Raw genomic sequence first — 22,104 nt, 5'->3', positions numbered from 1 at the left:
TTTTTTCTGTGCTTTCCTATTCAAACACATGCTTCAATGTTTGTGGCTCTTGCTTACAGGAAGAAGAGGTGGCGGAGTCTGGGGTAAGTGGGAAAGTGAACAACTGGAATGAAGGTTGTGCAACTCTTTAACATGTGCTGCATCCTTTCCATTAATGCACGCAAACCAGACAGCATGCCTTCTATTAACTCCGTCGGCCTACGTTCTGACAAATACCTATTGCTAACAAGGTGGAAGTAGTGATGGAACTAGCATTTGTTGGTTGTGGTTTTATTTTTGGTTTTGTTTTCCATTATTGGCATTCTGTAATCCCTTTTTAGATTTAAATGTAATAGATTCATGAGATGTAGATGATGATAATGAATATTTGTTGCACACTGCTGTAAGCTCTCTAAATGAATAACCGTTAAAAGTCTCTTGTTGCCCTATGAACAGATCTGTTATTCTGTGGTACAGATTGGGAAGGTAACGTGCCCAGTCTTGCAGCCCACTAATGGTGTGTCCAACCTAGATGGTCTGCTTTCAAAGCTGACAACACTTTCTCTAATTTCAGTACCACATTTTATGAAAGTAAATATATGTTCATGTATAAAAAGTCAGTTTATAAGGGTTGCATTTTCCATTACTTTTGCGGAGGCATCTTTATTCAATCTGGCCTATAAATGTGAATAGATTTTTTTTAACCCTCTATCAGATCCCTTGAATGCCTGAAACCTGAATCGTAGTTTGATTTACTTTAAATTTCTACCACCTCTGTATAGAAAGATTCCCTTGTCTCCCTAAAGCTTCTCAGCTGCCCAGCCTTTTGTGGTTGAAGTGGGTTCTGATCTCTTAACTCTGCATTGCTAGGTGTCTAGTCTAGAGCCACCCGCAGTTAAAGATCTTACACATTATTTCCCTAGACCTTTCATTTTAAATGAGGAAAGAGTTAGTACTATAGGTGCGTGTAATTGCATACACAGAACATACATAGAATTTTGATGTTTAAAATTATTGGACTGTGAGGTTAGATACTTATGCTACATGTAAGTAGCATAAGTCTTTGAGCCATGTCTTTGAGTCTTATTTGTGGTCTTGTTTTTCATTTGGTCAGCTTGAGCTTCCTCCTCTGGTGTGTTTCTCGTGTGTTTTCTTCTATGTCATACGTTTGTGTCTTGGTCTTTCCTGGTTCTTCTTCTTGAAAGTTGAAATTGATGGCAATACGACTTCAGCAGGACATCGTATGACCTAGTGACTGAGCTACACTAGCCACTGTTCAGCTTTGGGGGGGGCGTCTATAGTGTTTGGGGCTTACAGATAGCAGGTGCCTTCATTTCACATCATCACTGATGCTCTGGAAGTAGTTCAGAAGATGCTTTATTGTCATCTGTCATGCATTAGAACTTTATTATCTCACGTTTGTTTACAAGCTGGCTTTCTTATTTTGGATAACAACTAAGATAAAATTATTAAATACTATCATTAAAATCTGCTTCTAAATGTTAAGGCTTCGTTTAAAACAATCCTTGGAATCCACATAAAGGTATAAGAGAACCAGTTCCACACAGCTGTACTGTGGCCTTTACAGATGTACTGTAGCACATACATGCACACTCACACAATAATAATAGTCAACACATTGTAATACGTGTTATCTTGTCTACTGAGAAAAGCCAGGGCACTCACTGTCTTGTTTGTTTGAGCTCATTGAAATGCTTCTCATGTGCCTGGACTTAGCTTTACATTATCCTCTATAACAACTTGCATGTACATCAAAAGGAAAACATAAGGAAAGTGATTGGTTTAGATATTTCATATTCAGAATTTGAATCTCCCAGATCACAACAAAAAAAAGAAAGAAAGAATCACTAGTACCTGCCCCTTGCCCCGCACTCATGTGCAATATGCACAGCACTGCCCTCTGTACCACTGGTGTCATGGTCATCTGTCACTTAGTGATAAACCATAAAAGAAGGGAAATTTGCCCCTGTGGGTGTCTTGGGAGGCTCAGCACACAATTAGAGCCTGTCTTCCCTTTATGTTGTTGGATATTTACTGAAATTTTCAGGTTTTCCCCTCTTTAATCAAGTGCTTCTTAGAGGTTAAAGGGTAATTCACTAGTTAACTAGATTTTTCTTCCAAAATATTCTGCAAATGTTTCAGTCTTTTTCATGTGTCACTCATAGACCCGTCATCATTTCTGCCTGACCAGCAACTAAAATTTGCCATCAATATAGCAAGAGTTAGTAGCATACACCTTTAATCTCAACACTCTGGAGGCAAGGGCAGGCATATCTCTGAGTTTGAGAACAGCCAGAACTACACAGAGAAACCCTGTTTTAAAATATATATGTTGCCATCAAATGAAAGGCATAACCATGTCTACTTCCTTCTTCTTCTTCTTTTTTTTTTTTTAAGAATTGTCAGGAGTTTGGTTTGGTTTGGTTTTTTATTTCAGTAACATACAAAATAATAGGTTTCTTTATGACATTTTCACACATGTGTTATTGTACTTTGCCTCCCTTTCCCCCTCTGGGACCCTACTTCAGATGTCTTTAAAATGTGACAGAAAAATACCACTAATAGTTTTTCAGTTCTATATATGATTTATGATGAAAATCTTAAGATTCAGTGTCTGTCTTAAGTCAGGTATGTGAACATTGAAGAACAAGTTGTATGTTTATGGTCTGCGTTGTAGAATATTTTATGTAAATATTATGCTAATATTGAAAATAGAGACTCTTACCTTCAAAATAATGATTATATAAGCCATGCAAGCCTGGACTGAGGAGTGTTACCTAGAGCCCACATAAAAGTAAAAGGAGAAAACCACTCCTCAGAGCTTTGTAGAATTGCTCTGGCATGTACCCCCTCCTCTGCAAACACACAGTAATAAATAAACAAGCAGTGCTCTACAAGCATTGAATTTGCCAGCCTGTTAGACACTAGCAGCTACATTGCAGTTGCTACCTTCCATTGGCTCTGGGTGTGCTTCATCTAAGCAGGCTTGACGAAAAAGGTAGAGTTGGGTGAAGCTGTAGCTTATTTGAATGTACTTATTTTTAAGACCGAGTTTGAAGTGCTATCATGTTCAGAAGTATTGCAAAGGCTGTTTCTCAGCTATTTCTATAACACAAGTAATGTCTGACCACATCACACTGCAGGAAGAGGAGCAATTTTCTTCATGGTTTTTCTGATCCCTGACTATGCTGGATTGAAATGTTATTTTCAGATATTATCTCAGTTCTCTTTAATTTTTGGTCAAAACATGGTTACTGGTAAAATTGGTCACTGTGTTTGAAGTGACCCTGCTCTCACGGAATGGTGCTTTAATAGCGTATTACAAGCAGCCCAGGTAGCAAAGCTGCTCTGTTTGCCCTTGCTGAAGGACTAAGGACAAATTGACCTGACCTACACTCTTTCCACATCTTAGAGTGTGGATGGCCTAAAAGGATTAGAGGAAAACTTTTGTTAGCACAGTTGTTCCATAGGTTGCATAGGCACACACAGATGTAATGGGATAAGTTGCTCAGGAAGGAAATGGTATCTTACTCTTTGCTTCCCATGTTGTTCCAGAGCTTGTTCTTAATTGAGAACATGGCCATCTGTATCAAATCACTTTGCATTAATGCTCTTCGTCTTTTAACTCATTTACATCAGCATGCACTAGCATTAACAGAAAAAAAAAGTTTGAATCTTCATTCTTCCCTGCTTAATCCTCATCTTTACAGGCCCTCATTGCAGTTTCTCTCCTCTTACAGGTCATTGAGTCAAGGCAGCACAAATTCCAACATGCTAGACGTTCAGGGAGGTGCTCACAAGAAAAGAGCACGCCGTAGCTCACTGCTGAATGCCAAGAAGCTGTATGAAGATGCCCAGATGGCAAGGAAAGTGAAACAGTATCTTTCTAGTCTGGACATAGACACCGATGAGGAGAAGTTCCAGATGATGTCAGTACAGTGGGAGCCTGCATATGGCACCTGTGAGTAGTTTTCCTTTGCATCACACTGGTGAGCACAGCAAAGGAGAAATTTTGTTCTCTAGAATTAGTGCTGATAATTGTAAAGACGACCGCTATACTCCCAACAGCCTGGTCTGTTCAGGAGACGCTGGATCCCATCGAGCCCTTACATAACTCTTCTGTAGGAGGGAGAAAAGGGAATAGTTCTTCTTTTAAAGGCTTTATAAATGAGGTTTTGAAATTTGGAGCATTGGAGGTGGCACACTTTTGAGGCAGAGGCAGGTGGATCTCTGAATTTGAGGCCAGCCTGGTCTACAGAGTGAGTTCCAGGACAGGGCTATACAGAGAAACCCTGACTCAAAAAAAAAAAAAAAACAAAACAAAAGCAAAACAAAACAAAATTGGGGCTTTAGAAATGAGGAGAGGGTACACAATCGCTGGAGAGCTAGCTTGTTACCCTCACAGGACCTAAGTTCAGTTTCCAGGACCCATATGGTATTTCACAACTGTCTGTAACGCCAATTCCAGAAGACCTGATACCCTCTTCTAGACTCACTCCATGGGCTTTACAAATACATGGAACACAAACATGCATGCAGACAGAACACCCATACACATAAAATAGAAATAAATTTTTTTAATTGAAGCATTATATAAAATACTGGTTGAGAACATTGTCATCTCTGTATCAGAAGTGACAACAGTACTAGGCAAAAATCAGTTACCAACTTGAAAGCTTGGGGGGTTGGTTAAAAGACTAGTAGTGACTCACCAATAAGATACAAGAGAAAGTAGATACATCCTGACACTGTGGAGATTTCCTCCTCACTCCTGACACCTCTCATAGTCCACCTGCCCACTGCTGCCCTGCTTAGTACATACTGTATCCCCCAAGCACTGCCCTGACCAGTGCTGCATTCTCTTAAATGCAGCCTTCAGAACACATGTCTCTGGGTTAAGAAAACTGAGTTACAGGAACTGAAGTGGAAAAAAAATCCACTTCCAAATTGGAAGTGAAATGTTATAAAAAGCGTAACAGAATTGCAAGTTTTCTCTTAACAGAAAGGAATGGTATTCTCCATGGATTGATCCAATAAATAAATAAGTTGGTACTTATATGGTAATATCGTATACCATCTGACTGGAACAGAGAAACAAATACTGGTTTCATAATGAATTTAAAATACTGGGTAAAGAGATTCGTTCAATGCATCCTATATTAGCAAGAGCCAGGGATAGTGGCATGTTTATCCCACTGGATAAGAATAAGACCACAGTTTTTTAGCCAAATTTGAAGCAAGCTTCATTAAATACTGGCCAGGACAGTGGAATTTCTGGAATTCCCAGAACATGGCTACAAATTGTTAGTCAGGTGTTCGAAAAGACAGAACCCACAAGACTACATACTAACTGTCTTCCTTTACTTGGGGCAAGTACACTGATACACTTTCTACCAAAGTACCTCCCACCTATGTGTGGTCAAGCACTTCCTGTATGGTTATGGGGCAAACAACCTTGTTTACCGAAGTGAAAACACATGGTTTCTTATCTTACATGAACAACAGCCCCCAGCATACCAGAAAGTTATCTGTCCTTGGGCAAGTGGGTTTACAGGGTAGAGGCAGTTTTGTTTTACAGATCTCTTAAGCACAGTAATTAAAATTTAGAACATTACTTTAGCCCTCACCGGTGTACTCTGGTGATTAACAGGACTTGAGAGACTGAGACAGGAGAATAGTATGTTCACAGCCAGCCTGGGCTACATAATGAAGACCTGGGGGTGGGGGCGGTATTAAGCTATACTCCTTAAAAAAAAAAACCTAATGGAATGTGCTTGCACTGACACTAATGGATGGAAGCAGAGTTTGAGTCTCATTTGTTTCCACTGAGCAAGTGAAAATGCTAGCTGTGGTGTCCCATACCTTAAACACCATCTCTCAAGAGGCAGATTCTGAGAGTTCCAGACCAACCTGGTCAACACAGTATGATCCAGGGCAGCCAGGAATACACAGTGAGACTTAGACTTTAAAAATAAAAAAATAAAAACCATGGAACTTTAACCAGAGTTAAGAATATGTTGAAATATGTTCTGTCTCTTCTGATTCTTTCTGGCTTTTTAGTTCTGGACTTGCTTTGTAGACCTGCTTCTGCCTCCCCAAGTGCCAAGATTACAGGCTCGCATCACCGTGCCTGGCCTTTGATTTGAAGAAAGAATTAATAAACAGTAGAAATGGAGATCATTCCATATGACAGCAATAACCTTAATAAATACTCTGTAAACATTATCCTTAGCTTAGTGTAGTGAAATACACTTTAGTCCCAAAGGCGGGAGAGTCACTTGAGCATAGAAGTTGGAGACCAGCCTGCACCGTTTTTTGTTCTGTTTTGTTTTGTCTTGTTTTTGAGACAGTGTTTCACCATTTAGCTCCAGCTTTATTGTATTTTGAAACTCACTATGTAGACCCAGCTGACTTGGAACTCACAGTGATCTTCTGCTTCTGAAAGTATTTTTTAAATATATTAGAAGATGCCAGGCACTGGTGGCAGACAGCTTCCTAAGTTCAAGGCCAACCTGCTCTACAGAGTGAGTTCCAGTGCAGCTAAGACTAAAACAGACAATATTGTTTTTAAAATTACATGTATTAGCTGTAGGCCCGGCTAGCAATCAATCAAGACACAGACACTTGTATTTTAAGATAGTCTTAGTTAACCTGGGGCAGGGCAGGTATCAATCCTCTAAATTGCCTCCCATAGTGGGGCAGGCATGGGATCCCTATCTCAATCCCATGCCTTCTGCTTCTAATAACTTCTATCAAGCTACCTCCCATCCATAATCCCATATACTTGCTCATGTTCTTCATCTGGGCTGGATTCTCCATCCACGCCGTGGGCCACATCCTTCTCCAGCTAACCCATGGCGGCCTTCCTCTCTTCACTTCAGGTCTCCTTCTCCAGGTGGTGGTCCTTCTTCTTCCCAGAATTCCTCTCTCTATCTCCTGCCCTGTCCAGGTGGGATGGCTTTTTATTAAGCAAAAGGTAAATCACAGAGACAGTAAGCAGTAGTTAGCATCAAAATACACCAGATCATCCCTCAACAAGACTAGCCCTGTTGTTAAAAAAAAAAAAAATAGAAGAAAGAAAACAAAACCACAAAGCCTAGCACCTAGAGGCTCAAGGAGAAAGATTATAAGCTTAAGGTCAGCCTGGGCTGTATATCAAGACCCTCCTCAAAATTTGAAACTTGGTATTTACTTCTAACAACAATCTCTGTAATGCATAATGTTGACTTCATGTTGTAATGAGATTATGGAGCATTGTTATAGTGATGTTTCAGCTCATAATACAGCAAAAGAAATTCAGATACTAAGTATACATGAAATGAACATTATACAGCCATTTTAATGTGTGTTAGATAGAATTTTATTGCTAAAAAGTCTTTGGGCTGAGGTTGTAGTGTGGTTTGGTTATCAAAGTGCTTGCCTAGCACATATGAATTCTGGGTTCTATCCCCAGGACTTATAGATCCCAGAATGGTGGTAAAATCAGGAGGATCAAAAATTCAAAGATCAGCTACATAGCTGAATATTAGGCCTGCCTTTGCAGCAATGTGTGATCCTATCTCCAAAATAAATAACTGGAGACTGGAGAGGTGGCTCAGTGGGTAAGAGCACTTGCTGCCCTTGCTGAGGACCTAGGTTCCCAGTATCCATACACCCTGGGGCTGCTGTTTGTAACTCTAACCCCAGGGGATCCGGTGCCCTCTTTCAGCCTCTGCAGTCACTATGCAAGCACACGCACACACACGCACACACACACACAAGCAAGGCACTTTTTTGTTTTCACTCTGCTCACACAACATCATGCAACTTGCTTTTATTAGGAACTCACAGGAGAACAGGGGCCCTCAGCACACCAACACAGCCAAGGGCCTGTTCTCAGCTCCACTGAGGGCAGGCTGAGAGCTCAAACCAGTCCAAGTAAATTCTAGGCCTTGAACTTGTAGAGGTCTCCAGCTCCTCAGCAGGAACATGCAATGAACACTTTAGGACACTGCAAAGTCTACTGTGGGACACAAGCTTTTGCAGTGCTGGGGAATCCCCAAGCAACCCCCAAGCTGTGCAAGCCTAGGGGTCCGTGCCACATTTAAGTACCAGAGGGTGTTGGGCCATGCTCCAAATATTTATTTAAAGAAGTGTTAACTGAAGACATTTTAAAAATAAATAAATAAATAAATAGATCTGGGCTGGAGAGATGGCTCAGAGGTTAAGAACACTGACTCTTCTTCAAGAGGTCCTGAGTTCAATTCCCAGCAACCACATGATGGCTCACAACCACCTATAATGAGATCTTATTCCTTCTTCTGAACTGCAGGCATTATATGCAGGCAGAGCACTGTGTACATAATAAATAAAATAAATGTATGTAGAGTTGGAGGGAACCTGGGGAACTCTTACTACTTATGGCTTGTCAAGAGTGATGGCAGCCATGTGAAAGTTACATGAGACAAAGGTCTGAGTGTTAAAGCTAGGGGCCAATGCACTCCCAGTTCTGCAAAGCCCTGTTTCCTAACTTTGAATTGTTGTCAGGGTTACTTTTTTCCAATAACTTTGTACTTAATATCTACTGGTTTGTCTGATGTAGCAGCTGTTGACTTTTTCTACACAGTCATGTACATACACGTCTGTCTGTTCTTCCTGTACCTTCCCTAGGTGTGTCCTCATTCATAATATTAAATCATGTTCTGTGATACTTGCTAATATTGAAATGAGTAAAACCAGTCTAAACTAGCCTTGAAAATGTATGTGACAAATACTCCCTTCATTAGACTTATCTTTGTATGATTTCTTATGCATAATTGGTTTTTTTGGGTTGTTTTTGTTTGTTTTTTTATGTTTCTGGTGTTACAATACTGCATTGTTACTAACTACCATCAACCCTATCAACCCTTGTTGAAAACAGCTTTAATGCTTGTTTTTCTCCAAACTGTAGCAGTTAAAATGTCCAGTGAACACGAGCACAGTGGCTCTCGCCTGTAATCCCACCCCTCGGCAGGCAGAGACAGGTGGATCACTGTGAGTTGAAGGACTGCCTAGTCTACAAAGTGAGTCCAGGACAGCCAAGACTACATAGAGGAAACCCTGTCTCAGGGAGAAAAAAAAAAAATGTGTAAAAAAATAAAGCCCACCCACCCACCCCCCAAAAAAAGTTGAAAAAAGACGTCAGTGAGTGAAGTAAAAATTTGATTTATTGCCAGAAATGATGACAGAATCAGAACCTTGGTTTCGATGTTTGCCATTTTACTAAGAGGAATTGATAAAAAGAAATAGGTTTATTTATAGTTAAGGCCAGAACTGAGGAGAGAAAAAAAAATGCCGAGCTTCTCCTGCCCCATGCACTTGTCTGAAGCAGTATTTTAATTGACAGATAAAATAAAACAAAGGCCAAGAAGGGTGCTTATGTAGATTCAGTGACCAGAACTATGAGGTGGTCAGCCGTCCCCAGGAAGGTTCCTCTCTGCAGTGCCCTCCTAGTTCAGGACTTGAGCCTGTCCCTACTCCCAGCATGTTTCCTAGGGAGCGTTTCATATTCTTTAAGGGCTTTGTTGCTTTGGTGACTGCCTGTAATCCCAGCACTTGAGAGGCTGAGACAAAAATGTCATGGGCTTAAAAGCTACTGTGCTCTATCAGCTGTTCTCAGCTTGTGGGTCGAACAACCCTCTCACAGGGATCTCTTATCAGATATTTACATTACTTTTCATAACAGCAGCAAAATTACAGTTATGAACCGAAAACAAAATAATTTTATGGTTGGGGCTCCCCACAACATGAGGAGCTGTGTTAAAGGGTGGCAGCATTAGGAATGTTGAGAACCGCTGGGCTACATACTGATTTTAAGGCCAGCCTACACTCTGTAGTGAGACCTCTCAAAAAATAAATAAATAAGTAAATAAATAAACAAATAGTTTCAAAAGAGAGGAAATGTGGGGGCTGGAGAGATGGCTCAGAGGTTAAGAGCACCGACTGCTCTTCCAGAGGTCCTGCGTTCAATTCCCAGCAACCACATGGTGGCTCACAACCGTCAATAGTGAGATCTGATGCCCTCTTCTGGCCTGACGGTGTACATGCAGGCCAAACATTGTATACATAATAAATAAATCTTTTAAAAAGAGAGAGAGGAAATGTGTTTCATATTTCTAGCCAAAATATGGTAATATTTTCACAGTGAAAGCATGCATACTACCTATTTACAGCTGTGCTGGTACCAGTAAACATCTATCTGTTGCTTTTATCTTGGTGTTTGAAGCCTATGGGTGAAAACAGCCTGGATAATTAACCAAAAGACTGAAAGGGCTGGCTGAGGAGGAATTTCTTTCCTTTGGACCACAATATTGATTTTAGGTGATGAAAGCAGCTTTTTTTCCCCTCTCTCTTTCTATTCTCTCTATTTGCACAGTGTTAGAGAAGACTCTGTGAGTTTATGAGAAAGTAGATCTGAAAGGTGCAAGAGGCAAGTGCTATAAGGTGATCCAACCAAGGCAAAGGCTGACTTGATAAAAACCTCTAGCATATGGGATTGAAGAGTGGTAAACATACATGGCCGAGGCTGTATTGATCGTTAATGGCTTTACAGGCCTTGCTAGAGTCTCCTTCCTGAGAGCAGGGGGAGTGTGTGGGGTCTGTGGGGCATACAGAGAAGGAAGGTAGTAGGTGAGATTTCCATGTTCGTGCACTGTGCTGTCATTGGAGAATGGCTGGAGGAATGCCGGAGTTGATCTAGTGAGACCGTCTTAGTCTATATGATGAGAAAGTGTGAACTTGGCCTTGGCAGATAGATAATGGATTCAAGAATTTAAGACACAAACCGCTTATTCTTCAGCAACTTCAGAAAGATATATTATGCTTAAATTTCTTTTTTTTTATTTTTTTATATAAGCCATTACTTGTTGATGCTAATAGTCTTGCCTTAAAAATTTGCAGTTTCCTGACCCTTCTCTCTCACCTTGTAGTGACAAAGAACTTAACTGAAAAAAGGTCAGCCAAGTCATCTGAAATGTCTCCTGTGCCTTTGAGGTCAGTTGGCCAAACAGCTAAAGTCCACCTGCATCAGCCACACAGAGTGAGCCAGGTGCTTCAGGTGCCAGCAGTTAACTTGCACCCCATCAGGAAGAAAGGACCAGCCAAGGACCATACGCTGAGTGAGTGCTCGCAGCCCTACATTCCTTTCACTCTTAATTCCAAAGCTAATGACAGGAAATTAGCTGTGTGCTTAGAAGAATATGGTCATTGTATCATGGGTCAAAAAGGGTTTGTTTTGATTCAACAAGTTTTAAATACTAGTGGTCAAATTTCTTTATTACGAAAATCTTTTTAAATACTAGTGGAGGGATTTCTATATTACTAAAATCTGTTTATCAACAGAAGTCTTATACAACTGTATATCTTGAATATACCAAATCTTAGGTAACACATCAGGCAAAGTCCATTCTCCATTCAAAGATGTATTTCAAGTACTTCCTGCAGATGTAAACCACCAAAAGCTATGAGAATCAAATCGCTTTGTATGAAAAATACATATACACTGCTTTTTCATTAATGTTCCCTTCTGAAAACCTCATTAAGAGAAAAGAACGTGTAAAATAGACAAAGGCTAGAGTGATGGTTTGGTGATTAAGAACACTGGCTGCTCTTCCAGGGAGCCTGGGTTCAATTCCCTACATCCACATGATAGCTCACAACCATCTAACTCTCGTTTCAGGGGATCCAACATTTCTCCTGGCCTCCATGGGTACCACACACATGTGATATACAGCCATACATGCAGTCACAACCCCACTACATATAGTTCTTTTTTTCTTTTTGATTTCTTGAGAGACAGGGTTTCTCTGTGTAGCCTTGGCTGTCCTGGAATCACTTTGTAGACCAGGCTGGCCTCGAACTCATTGAGAGCTAACTGCCTCTGCCTCCCCATGTGCTAGGATTACAGGCGTGTGCCATCCTGCCCAGCTATACACACAAAAATTTTAATTAAAGCCTCATGAGGTCCCATTTATTAATTGTTGACATTAATGCCTGGGCTGTTGGTGTCCTGTTCAGGAAGTTGTCTCCTGTGCCAATATGTTCCAGGCTCTTCCCCACTTTTTCTTCTAAGTGATTTAGTGTCTCTGGTTTTATGTTGAGGTCTTTAATCCACTTGGATTTGAGTTTTGTACAAGGTGACAAATATGGGTCCAGTTGCATTTTTTTACACATAGACATCCAGTTAGACCAGCACCATTTGTTGAAGATGCTATCCCTTTTCCATCGAATGGATTTGGCTTCTTTGTCAAAAATCAAATGACCATATGTGTGTGGATTCATATCTGGGTCTTCGATTCGATTCCACTGATCAACCAGCCTGTTGCTGTGCCAGTACCATGCTGTTTTAATTACTATTGCTTTATAGTACAGTTTGAGATCAGGTATGGAGATTCCTCCAGAGCACCTTTTATTGTACAAGATTGTTTTAGCTATTCTGGGTTTTTTGTTTTTCCATATGAAGTTCAGAATTGAACTTTCAATGTCTTTAAAAAATTGTGTAGGTATTAAATAAATGTAGAGGCCAGACAGTGCTGGCACACACTTTTAATCCCATCACTTGGGAAGCAGAAGTAGGTAGATCTCTGTGAGTTTGAGGCCAGTCTGGTTTATAGAGTAAGTTCTAGGATAGCCAAGACTATACAGAGAAAAACACTGTCTTTAAAAAAAAAAAAAAAAAGAATGAATGAATGAAGGTAGAACGCTAGAGAGAAGGTTCAGCAGTTAAGAAGGTGTATTGACCTCATGAGAACCCAGGTTATATTCCCAGCAGCCACATCAGGTGGCTTACAACTAACTAACTGCCTATAGCTTGAGTTCCAGAGGATCAAATGTCTCTGGCTTCCTTGGACATCTGTAGGCTCTTATTGATACCCATACCCAGACACATAATAAATTAATGTTTGTGGTTGGGTTTTGGTGTTTTGTTTTGTTTTGTTTTGTTTTAGGCGACAATGCTAGAGAGATGACCCAGCAGTTAAGAGTACTTGCTGCTGTTTTAGAGGGATCTGAGTTTGGTTCCCAGCACCCATATAATGTCTCACAACTATCCATAACTCCAGTTCCAGGGGATCCAATTTTTTTTTTTTTTTAACCTCTGTGGGCACCAGGAACACATGTGGTGCAGGCAAAACATTCATACACATAAAGTGATAAATAAATCTTTTAAAAAGGGTTTTAAGAGCCAGGCGTAGTGGCGCATGCCTGTAATCCCAGCACTCGGGAGGCAGAGGCAGGTGGATCGCTGTGAGTTCGAGGCCAGCCTGGTCTACAAAGTGAGTCCAGGGCAGCCAAGGCTACACAGAGAAACCCTGTCTCGAAAAACCAAAAAATAAAAAATAAAAAATAAAATAAAAATAAAAAAAATAAAAAGTGTTTTAAACATAAAATACATAAGTGTAATCTGAAACTCTGTTTCCCTCATGGAGCCATATACAGATTATTGAAATCACTTTTATTTGTTGTCTTAACAGTATCTTTATGTCCACTTTCACGTGGGAAGCTAAATTAGATTTGTTTCCTAGTATTATGAACATGGTCCATGCTTGATAAAAGTATGCAATTTTAATTTTATTTGATCTAAGATACAGAGTTGAATGAAAAATGGCCCGGCTTTCGGCCTAGTGTCATTATAGGCACAGATTGCTTCTTTATTGTTTGTGTATATTGAAAGAAGAAAGCAAGAGAAGCTTTTAGCAAAAGGCAGGGATAATGAGGGGCTTTTGGCTTGGTGTCTGTAAGGGGCTACAAACACCTTGGCCTATGGCATGCATGCATGTTAAGAGGCAGTAACTGGAAGTCAGGGCTGGGGATTTGACTTGGTAGTAGAGTGCTTGACTAGTGTACGCAAAATTCAGCCAAGTGCCCAGCAGCATGCGTACATGCACACACACTTGAAGTTCACACTTAACATTTAGTGAGTTTCAGACATCATCCATCTTTATTAATTTTATATATTTACTTGGTCTTCATAATAGCCCTATGAGGTGGTAATTTGGCCTTATTCTATACAGAATCTTATTATTTACACAGTGCCACTCTAGTAGTTGATTGGAGGCTAGTTGGCTCTACAATCCTTGCTTTTTCACCACCAGACTAAACAACCTCCCAGGATAGGAGAAGTAGGGTCATAAATATATTTAGTTTATAGTGGTGCCAACACAGTCTGTCACTGAGAAACTACTAAAGACTTGAAGTCTTGAATGGTGTACACCCCTCTAACCCTAACACTTAGGAGACTGAGGCAGGGGGATTTCACGTTGAGGATTAACTCAGGCAACAAATTTGAGACCAGCCTGAATGATACAGTGATACAGTGATCTCTTAACAGATTAAGAGAGCAATAGAGACAAGGGCAGGGAGTGGGATGGGAAAGAAGAGGGAGATACATTTTTGTGGGCAGGTAAGAGAGCCTGCTGGTGTAAGTGCCTTTTTACCCAGTCTGCTGTTGCTATACCAGCTCCTCAGCACAGTCGCCCTTGCTCTGTTATGGGCAGTCCGTAGCTCAGTGACTTCCCAGAAACTATGCAAAAAATCAGTGAGCTGGAACCATTTCTGAATCTCACCTACGCTCAGCAGCCTGCTAGTGAGGACAGAACCTTCCAAGAAGTTTTGGGAGCTTCATATAGTTTTCCTGTACTTTTCTTCTGTAGTTTAAATTGAGTGCTCTTGAAAAGGGCTGTCCTGGCAGCCCTGCCGGCTGGAGTGTGTGCCCACAGCAAAGATGCACCTTAGGTGGTGACAGTGCCAACACTCCATACAGTTTCTGATACTCTTTGCTCTTACTTGGAGCGGCCACCTCAGAGGGGAGAGCAGAGTTTGACCTATATCTTCTCTCTTAAGATGGCAACCAGGTATAAATGTGGGTGTTAGAGCACTATACTTGGACTGTTTAATTGATTTCTCTGTACCACAAAGAAAGTTGTCTTATTGATCTGGTCTGTACCAGCCAGCTGAGTTTGAGCACATAACCAAGAGACAAAGCCTGTGTGTCATTTCCCAGACACTTAGTCCCTGACTGTACTTACCTGTCTTGGTTGACTATACTAGCTATTGTTTATGGCTTTAGTTACTAGAGATTTAGACAGCTATATACATCCTAATTGTAAAATGATATGGATTTGCTTGTTTGCCTGCTTTTTTATCTACCTACCTACCTACCTATCTGTCTACCTATCTATCTATCTATAGGTACAAGCTTACCTCAGAAAGTCTTGGGAACAACTGAGGAAGTGAGTGGTAAGAAACACACAGAAGACACTATTTCTGTGGCATCCTCTCTGCATTCTAGCCCTCCTGCGTCTCCTCAAAGCTCCCCTCGCAAAGGTAAGAAGGGACGCTTCCTGATAGTTCTCCTCAGACCAAATAGCACTTCAGCATGCTTTGCTTTCAGTCTAAACACAACTGGCAAAAAAGTGAAAATGCAAATGCATAGTTTTGAATTTATGTTTCACATTGAATTATTCAAATGTTTCTCAGGTGTTATCAAGTGACTAGAACTCCAGTAGTCAGGGCATGATCTTTAGCTGCTTTGAGAGAGAGCAAGCCTGGGTAGAAATGAGGACATAACTCACAGTTGCTTTGGTCTGTGCCAGTGCTCAATGCCTTTTTTCCAATTTCCTATATTTGAACATTTCTGTGGAGAATTTACAAATAATATTCTACAAGAAATTGTGTTTATATTGGTGTGATGGTGCACACCTGTAATCCTGGCACTTGGGAGGAGGGGACAGGGGGTCAGGAGGTCAGAGTCATCAATCAGCTATATAATAGATTCAGAACCTGAAACACAGCTCCAAAAAAAAAAAATTGTGTGTGTGGGTGTTTGTTCAATTGCAAAATGTAAACAAAGAAACAACTGCTAGCTAGGTATGTCACCACCCCTTTAATCCCAGCACTTAGGGCAGCAGAGATAGGCAGAGCTCTGTGTTCAAGGACAGCCTGGTCTGCAGAGTGAGTTCCAAAACAGCCAGGGCTACATAGAGAAACCCTGTCTTGAAAAAAAAACTAAACAAAAAGAAAGAAAGGAATGAAGGAAATGAAACAACATATTTAGGTTGCTCTTCTTGGTTTTTTCTGCTTTTCTTATTTATGAGGATTTTAAATAATCTATGCCTTTGTGTGGCTTTTTACATTGACGTAAAACCAGAGAAGAAAAGAAGGCAATGCTTGTTCTTCACAGGCATTTTCATAAGTCAGAATGCAGTTTTTCTCTGCTGACTGGGCCTATGAGATGCCACATGATGTTGACCACATGTTAGGCATGATTTTAAAAAACAGAAACAAACAAAAAAACACCTGTTTTTTACTCTGGTCCTCCACACTCTGAGCCTTCAATAGAGAAAAAGGTATCCTAGTCCTGGCCTCTTCATATGTAAAAGAAAATATAAAAATACCACTGTAAGCCGGGCGTGGTGGCGCACGCCTTTAATCCCAGCACTCGGGAGGCAGAGGCAGGCGGATCGCTGTGAGTTCGAGGCTGACCTGGTCTACAAAGAGAGTCCAGGACAGCCAAGGCTACACAGAGAAACCCTGTCTCGCAAAAACCAAAAAAAAAAAAAAAAAAAAAAAAAAAAAAAAATACCACTGTAAGTAACAACCTTGCCTTGCTAGAGTTTCGTCAGTCCAGTTCATTCCCTGCCCAAGGTCTAAGTTTCACTCTTCAGGATTTTTCTGGCTGCAGTGCAGTGATGTAACACCTGAGTTTGATACTCTGTCCCTGGCTACTTCTTGGTTGCCATTCATGACTTGTTCATAAGGTCTGGAAAAACCCTCTGTCTTAGGGTCTGTGTATAAAATTTAAAGGAAATGGTATTTCTATATGTGGTAAGTGATTAATAAATTCAAATGTCTCTTCCCTGCTGCTACCCCAGGGTGGCGAAGCTCACTTGCTCCCAACCTTTCTACCGTCAGGAGTGCTTCATGAAAAGCAAATAGGACATAGAAGGCATATGTATAGTTGGTATATTTATAAAGCAGTTTCTGATCCTGCTGAATCTCATACTTTGGTAAGGCACTCATTTTCACTTCATCTATATGAACTGACTATCCAGAATGCCTTCGTCAGATCTCTACAAGTAGCAACCAAGCCTTAATAAGGCAGGTGGTCCGAATGTGCAGGGCCTGAGTGGAAACTAAGCACAGACAGCTTTGTCAGGAAGAAGCAGTGGGATCTGATTGTGCTTTGTGCTTCCTGTGACTTGGGAAGAATATCCCAACAAAAAATCCACTTCCCCCCCCCCCCCAAGACAGAGTTCTTCTATTACATAGCTGCCCTGAACTTGCTATGTAAACTAGGCTGGCCTCAAACTCACACTCACAGAGATCCACCTGCTCTGCCTCCCAGGTACTAGAATTAAAGATATTTACTGGTAAAAGTAGGCCAAAATCTACTCTTGCCGCTGGAGTAAATTCTTTTCTTAGTTTTCTTTCCATATGTGGCTGACACTTAACAGTGATGTCTATAAGTGTGGGCCTGTCATCATTTTTAGAAGCTTTACGATTTCTCTTCAGAAGCTATTCTTGGGCTGAGAGACGGCTAGACTCACTACCAAAAATAAAAGAAATTATTCTTAAATATTTCGAGACCCCAATAAGAGCCAGGCATAGTGGCACATACCTATTGTACCAGCACTTGGCCAACTGAGGCAGGAGGACCTGACATGCGTTCTAGCTCAAGTTTGTGGTCACTTAGAACTGCAGTGAGAACCTTCCAAAAAGAAAAGAAAAACACAGCCCCACCTTAGGACCTCTGTTCCCAAAAATAGGTTCATGCTGGTGGCCTGAGACTGAACAACATTGTAGTAGAGATGCATTATTCATCTGTTCAGTTACTGTTAAACTTTGGAATTAGTTTTGTTCTCAGCACTAATAAAGGAAACCTACTTCATATTTTCATAAGGAAATTTTAAACAAGAACTTAAAAGCCAAGAGCTGGGGAGATACTCAGCCAATAAAACAACTCCTATGCAAGTATAAATACCTAGGCTCAACCCCCAGCTCCATGTAATCTCAAGTATGATAACACATTCATAATCCTAGGCCTGAGGAGGTGGGAGAGACAGATCAGGGAGTAGCACTACCTGTATTGTCCTCTGACCTCCACTGGGGCACCTACACAACTACATACACATACATTGTATACACATGCACCCACGCGCACATAAGCTGTGGAGAGTAAGCTAAACAATTTGAATATTGTCTTCCTTCATCTTAGAGCTTGGAGTCCCACATGCACCTGGAACGGTGCTTTATAAAACTGTTCTTGCATCCTGTGTGTCCTATTTGTTTTTTACTGAGTTCTTTTTATTAAAATCTCCTGAAAATTCTAAAGCATTATTTCTTTTAAAAATGGTTCTGATCACCCAATATTCTTGTCGTATTTATCTTTATTATTTTTACCAACATTTTTTCACTATTTTTTGGGGGGGGGTTATTGTCAGCTTGTTCTGAGTAAGGTAATATGTCTATCTTGTTTTGATTGATTTTTTAAAAACTGTTACTATAGATAATGTCAAGATGATTAAGTTTTTAAATAGTGAAATGTTAATGTAAACCAAGCTGATTATGACTAGTTGAAAAGAATTTATTGACCATGTCAGGGTTTTTGCATCTCTCCCTCCAGTTGGCAGCATCCTATCTGATCACAGCATCCTGCTGCGTCTCTCAGGGTCTTCCTCGTCCCCTCCCCGTGAGCCCAGCACCAAGATCAGTGGCCAGAGCTGCCCCGGAATAGGTGGGGTTTACTTGCAAAAGAAAATCCTTCAGATTACTGGGAGCACAGCCAAAAGAACAGACAGGACCAAGAAGGCCACTGAGGAGAATAGAGACAGGACAAGTTGTGAGAACACAACCAGGAAAAGAATGACATCCCCGTTTAGAAGATTTAGGGAAAGAACTCTTTCAAGGGAGAGACTAGTCAACAGCCAGAAAGAGGACACAGATCACGATCAAGCTACAAAGAGCTGTGAGAAAGTGAAAGATGTTGGGAGCAACATCACAGATGGGAAAGGGAGTGCCACCTGCGGCTGGAGTCGCCAAGGCCACAGCGCCGCGCTAAGCTGCTTCTGTACGCGATTCAAGCGTAAAAGGAGAAAGACTCTCTGAAAAGTTCCCTATTTCATACTAGTGTTAAATTTGTTTTAAGTTATTAATGTAAACGTGGCTTGAATCCAGCCATCTGTCAGAGGTGGGCAGATGATGTAGTAGACAACGTGAGCATTTTATGAGCACTGTGCAGCCTCTAACAGCAAAGAAATACTGCTTTACTGTGCCTCATTTGTACATATGTTCTCTGACGCTGTGTTAAGTTAGTAAACTTTATCCACTTGTTTTCTGTACTTTGCTGTATTTTCTTCTGGTAGCAGCTGAGACTGAGTGAAATCATCAGAGAAAGTTCCTTAGAAACCAGTGTTCAATTTCACGTTAAACTCCATTCAGAAGCCACTTCTGCCCTCTGTTTCAGAACCTGTTTGCCATCTTACTACCTCAACTGTGGGGCAAACAAAGTGAGCCAAGAGGGCAGTGACCCCAGCAGATTGAAAATCATCTGAAAACTTTTAAGTGAAATTACCATGTCCCACCCTACATCTCAAATATTTGAGTGCCAGATGTGTATGTAAATTAATAAGTTCTTAGTATTAGTTACATTTGAGAGATTCTGGTGTAGCAAACAGCAGGATAAAATCGATTTGAAATAGTGAGTCAAGTCTATTGAGTACAGTGAAAGAGAGTGAGTCTCTTTGGAAACAGAAAGTTAACTGGTGAGTCTTCATTTGCCATACCCATTGTCCTTCTTAAATAATCATTTCATGGGCACTGGCAACAGACAGTGATCCCAAACATGATACTGTGTGGGAAAAGTCAGAACCACTGGCTTGACTTGGCCTACTGGGTTCTTGGCCCCATAAACTCAAGGGAAAACCACACATTTCTGAATCTTTATTTTTATGTGAACTGATTAATAGCACCTCTCAGAAATGGTGTTTTCTCACAGCCTTTTCCTTCAGTGAATTTACACATGCCAAATCCTTAAGGCCTAAGGAGATTCAGGCACTTAGCTTGCTGTCCTCCTTTTTGTGTTACTGAGGATTTGTAACATACAAGGGCCTCCATTTCTTCATTAGCGATGTTTCTGGGAATTGGTCCAAAAGTCATGTGACCTGTCAGACCTCACTGCCCTTTGAACAAGAAGGTATTGTTGCTTCAACTTGGGGCGCAGTGGCGCACGCCTTTAATCCTAGCACTTGGGAGGCAGAGGCAGGTGGATCACTGTGAGTTCGAGGACAGCCTGGTCTACAAAGCAAGTCCATGACAGCCAAGGCCATACAGAGAAACCGTGTCTTGGGGGGCAAAAGAAGACCAGCCCCTTGTGGAACTGCTAAGGTTTGGGGGAGGGGGTTGTTGTTGTTATTTTGAAACCAAAGTATGGTTTCTTGCCATTATCAAAATAGACCACTCTGTACATTTAGCCATCATATATAGATGTGGTTTTGGGTCCTTCACCTTATTCTGTCCCTACTCTTTGATCCCTCCAAGATAGACAACACCTCTACAGCCATGCACTATGCAGTAAGATGCAGAAGAATGCAAAGTGGGGATTCTAATCTGTTCAGCTTTGTAATTCTTACCACGGTTAATCATGTCCAAAAATGAAACAATTTGTTTAAAAACTCTGAAACAGGGCTAGGAAGACCTTTCAGTGTGGGAGCATCCCCCACATCCAGGCAACAATTCATTGAGCTTTATATCACCATACATGGGGCAGGGTGATGGGGATGGAAGACACCTGGGCTCTCTGGCCAACTAGCCAAGCCAGCGGATGCGTTACAGAGTCAGTGTGAAACCATGTCTTAAAAACATAAGGAGAACAGTTAAGGAAAACACCTTACATCAACCTCTGACCTATGCACCTGTACACACGTGTACATACCCATGTGAACATGTATACCACTTGTGTGCACATGCACACAAAACCAGGACTGGAGCTCTCACTAGTAGAGCATTTGTCCCGAGTTGTATTCTTAGAATCAGCAAACATAATTAACTGATTGAAGGTCCTCGCCTTGGGAAGAGGCTTGAGTAGAGTATCTGAGGTCAGTGTATGCGCTTTGAAGATTTTCAAATACAGTTCTTTGGCGTCCATTCCTATCCCTGACACAGGGACACAGGGAGGGCACGAAGTATTTTATGTCAATCAAAGGAAGAGATACAGAGTTTTTTAAAAGGTGGAAAACTGTACTGTGTGTACTTGTTAATGTTTATAATCTGTTTGTTGCTCTTGTTTTATTTAATATTTGAAAGCATGTGAGCATGGGACCGAAATACTAGATCTTGACTTTTTTTCCTTCAGTGTGGAGTTCTGTGGGTGTGGTGTGAATGCTAGGTGAGTGGCTACGTAGGGAAAGGTATGGGTAAAATTGTCATCTTTATATCCTCATGCAGGAAAACTGAGGTTTCCTGCTACTTAGGTTTTTGTTCCCTTTGTTCTTTTTCTTTTTCTTTTTTTCCTTTTCCTTTTCTTTTTCTTTCTTTTCTTTCTTTTTTTTTGTTTTGTTTTGTTTTGTTTTTTTGTCTCCCATGGCTGCCCCTACCTATACCCATATTTTGAAGTTTGACCAATGGTGTGCTTTTCTCATTTAGGTTATACCCTCATGCCATCAGCTAAATGTGACAACCTGTCTGACTCCAGCCACAGTGAAATCTCCTCTCGGTCCAGCATTGTAAGCAACTGCTCTGTTGACTCCATGTCTGCAGCTGCACAGGATGAACGCTGTTCTGCCCACACCCTAGCAGTTCCTGAGCCCACAGGGGCATTGGAAAAGACAGATCACCCTTCAGGGATCACAGACCACAGTCAGCTTGCTCACGGGTAAACATCCATGTCTGTGTTCTTGTCTCAAAGGTAGAACCAGTATGCAGCACCCAGAGCCTGACTCACACTCTCCCCCAATAGCTCAGGTATTTACATCCCGTGTTAAAAAAATGAGGTCACAGATATGCCCTTTGTATGTACTGAGTACAGAAACACATGCTACTTGAAAGATACATGGACATCCTTTTTCTGTTGTTTTTTGTTTTGTTTTGTTTTGT

General features: G+C 41.0%; 1 protein-coding gene across 18 annotated transcripts in view; it reads left to right on the top strand.

The window, feature by feature from the left end:
- Positions 1 to 22,104, top strand: part of RAPGEF6 (Rap guanine nucleotide exchange factor 6) — a 185,534-nt gene that overhangs the window by 154,390 nt on the left and 9,040 nt on the right. For 14 of the 18 annotated variants that reach the window (XM_084762393.1, XM_084762379.1, XM_084762389.1 and 11 more), the window contains 5 exons: positions 60 to 83; positions 3,741 to 3,961; positions 10,947 to 11,135; positions 15,205 to 15,339; positions 21,655 to 21,883. In XM_084762393.1, coding sequence (XP_084618519.1) covers positions 60 to 83; positions 3,741 to 3,961; positions 10,947 to 11,135; positions 15,205 to 15,339; positions 21,655 to 21,883 — 798 coding nt within the window. Of the gene's footprint in view, positions 1 to 59; positions 84 to 3,740; positions 3,962 to 10,946; positions 11,136 to 15,204; positions 15,340 to 18,637; positions 19,342 to 21,654; positions 21,884 to 22,104 lie in introns of those variants that run through there. The other 4 variants (XM_084762390.1, XM_084762391.1, XM_084762387.1 and 1 more) reach the window with 3 other exon arrangements.

This window comes from Acomys minous (assembly GCF_964271855.1).
Source record: "Acomys minous genome assembly, chromosome: 16".
Taxonomy (NCBI): domain Eukaryota; kingdom Metazoa; phylum Chordata; class Mammalia; order Rodentia; family Muridae; genus Acomys; species Acomys minous.
The sequence above is the reverse complement of the archived record's forward strand: the minus strand, read 5'-3'. Positions and strand labels throughout refer to the sequence as shown.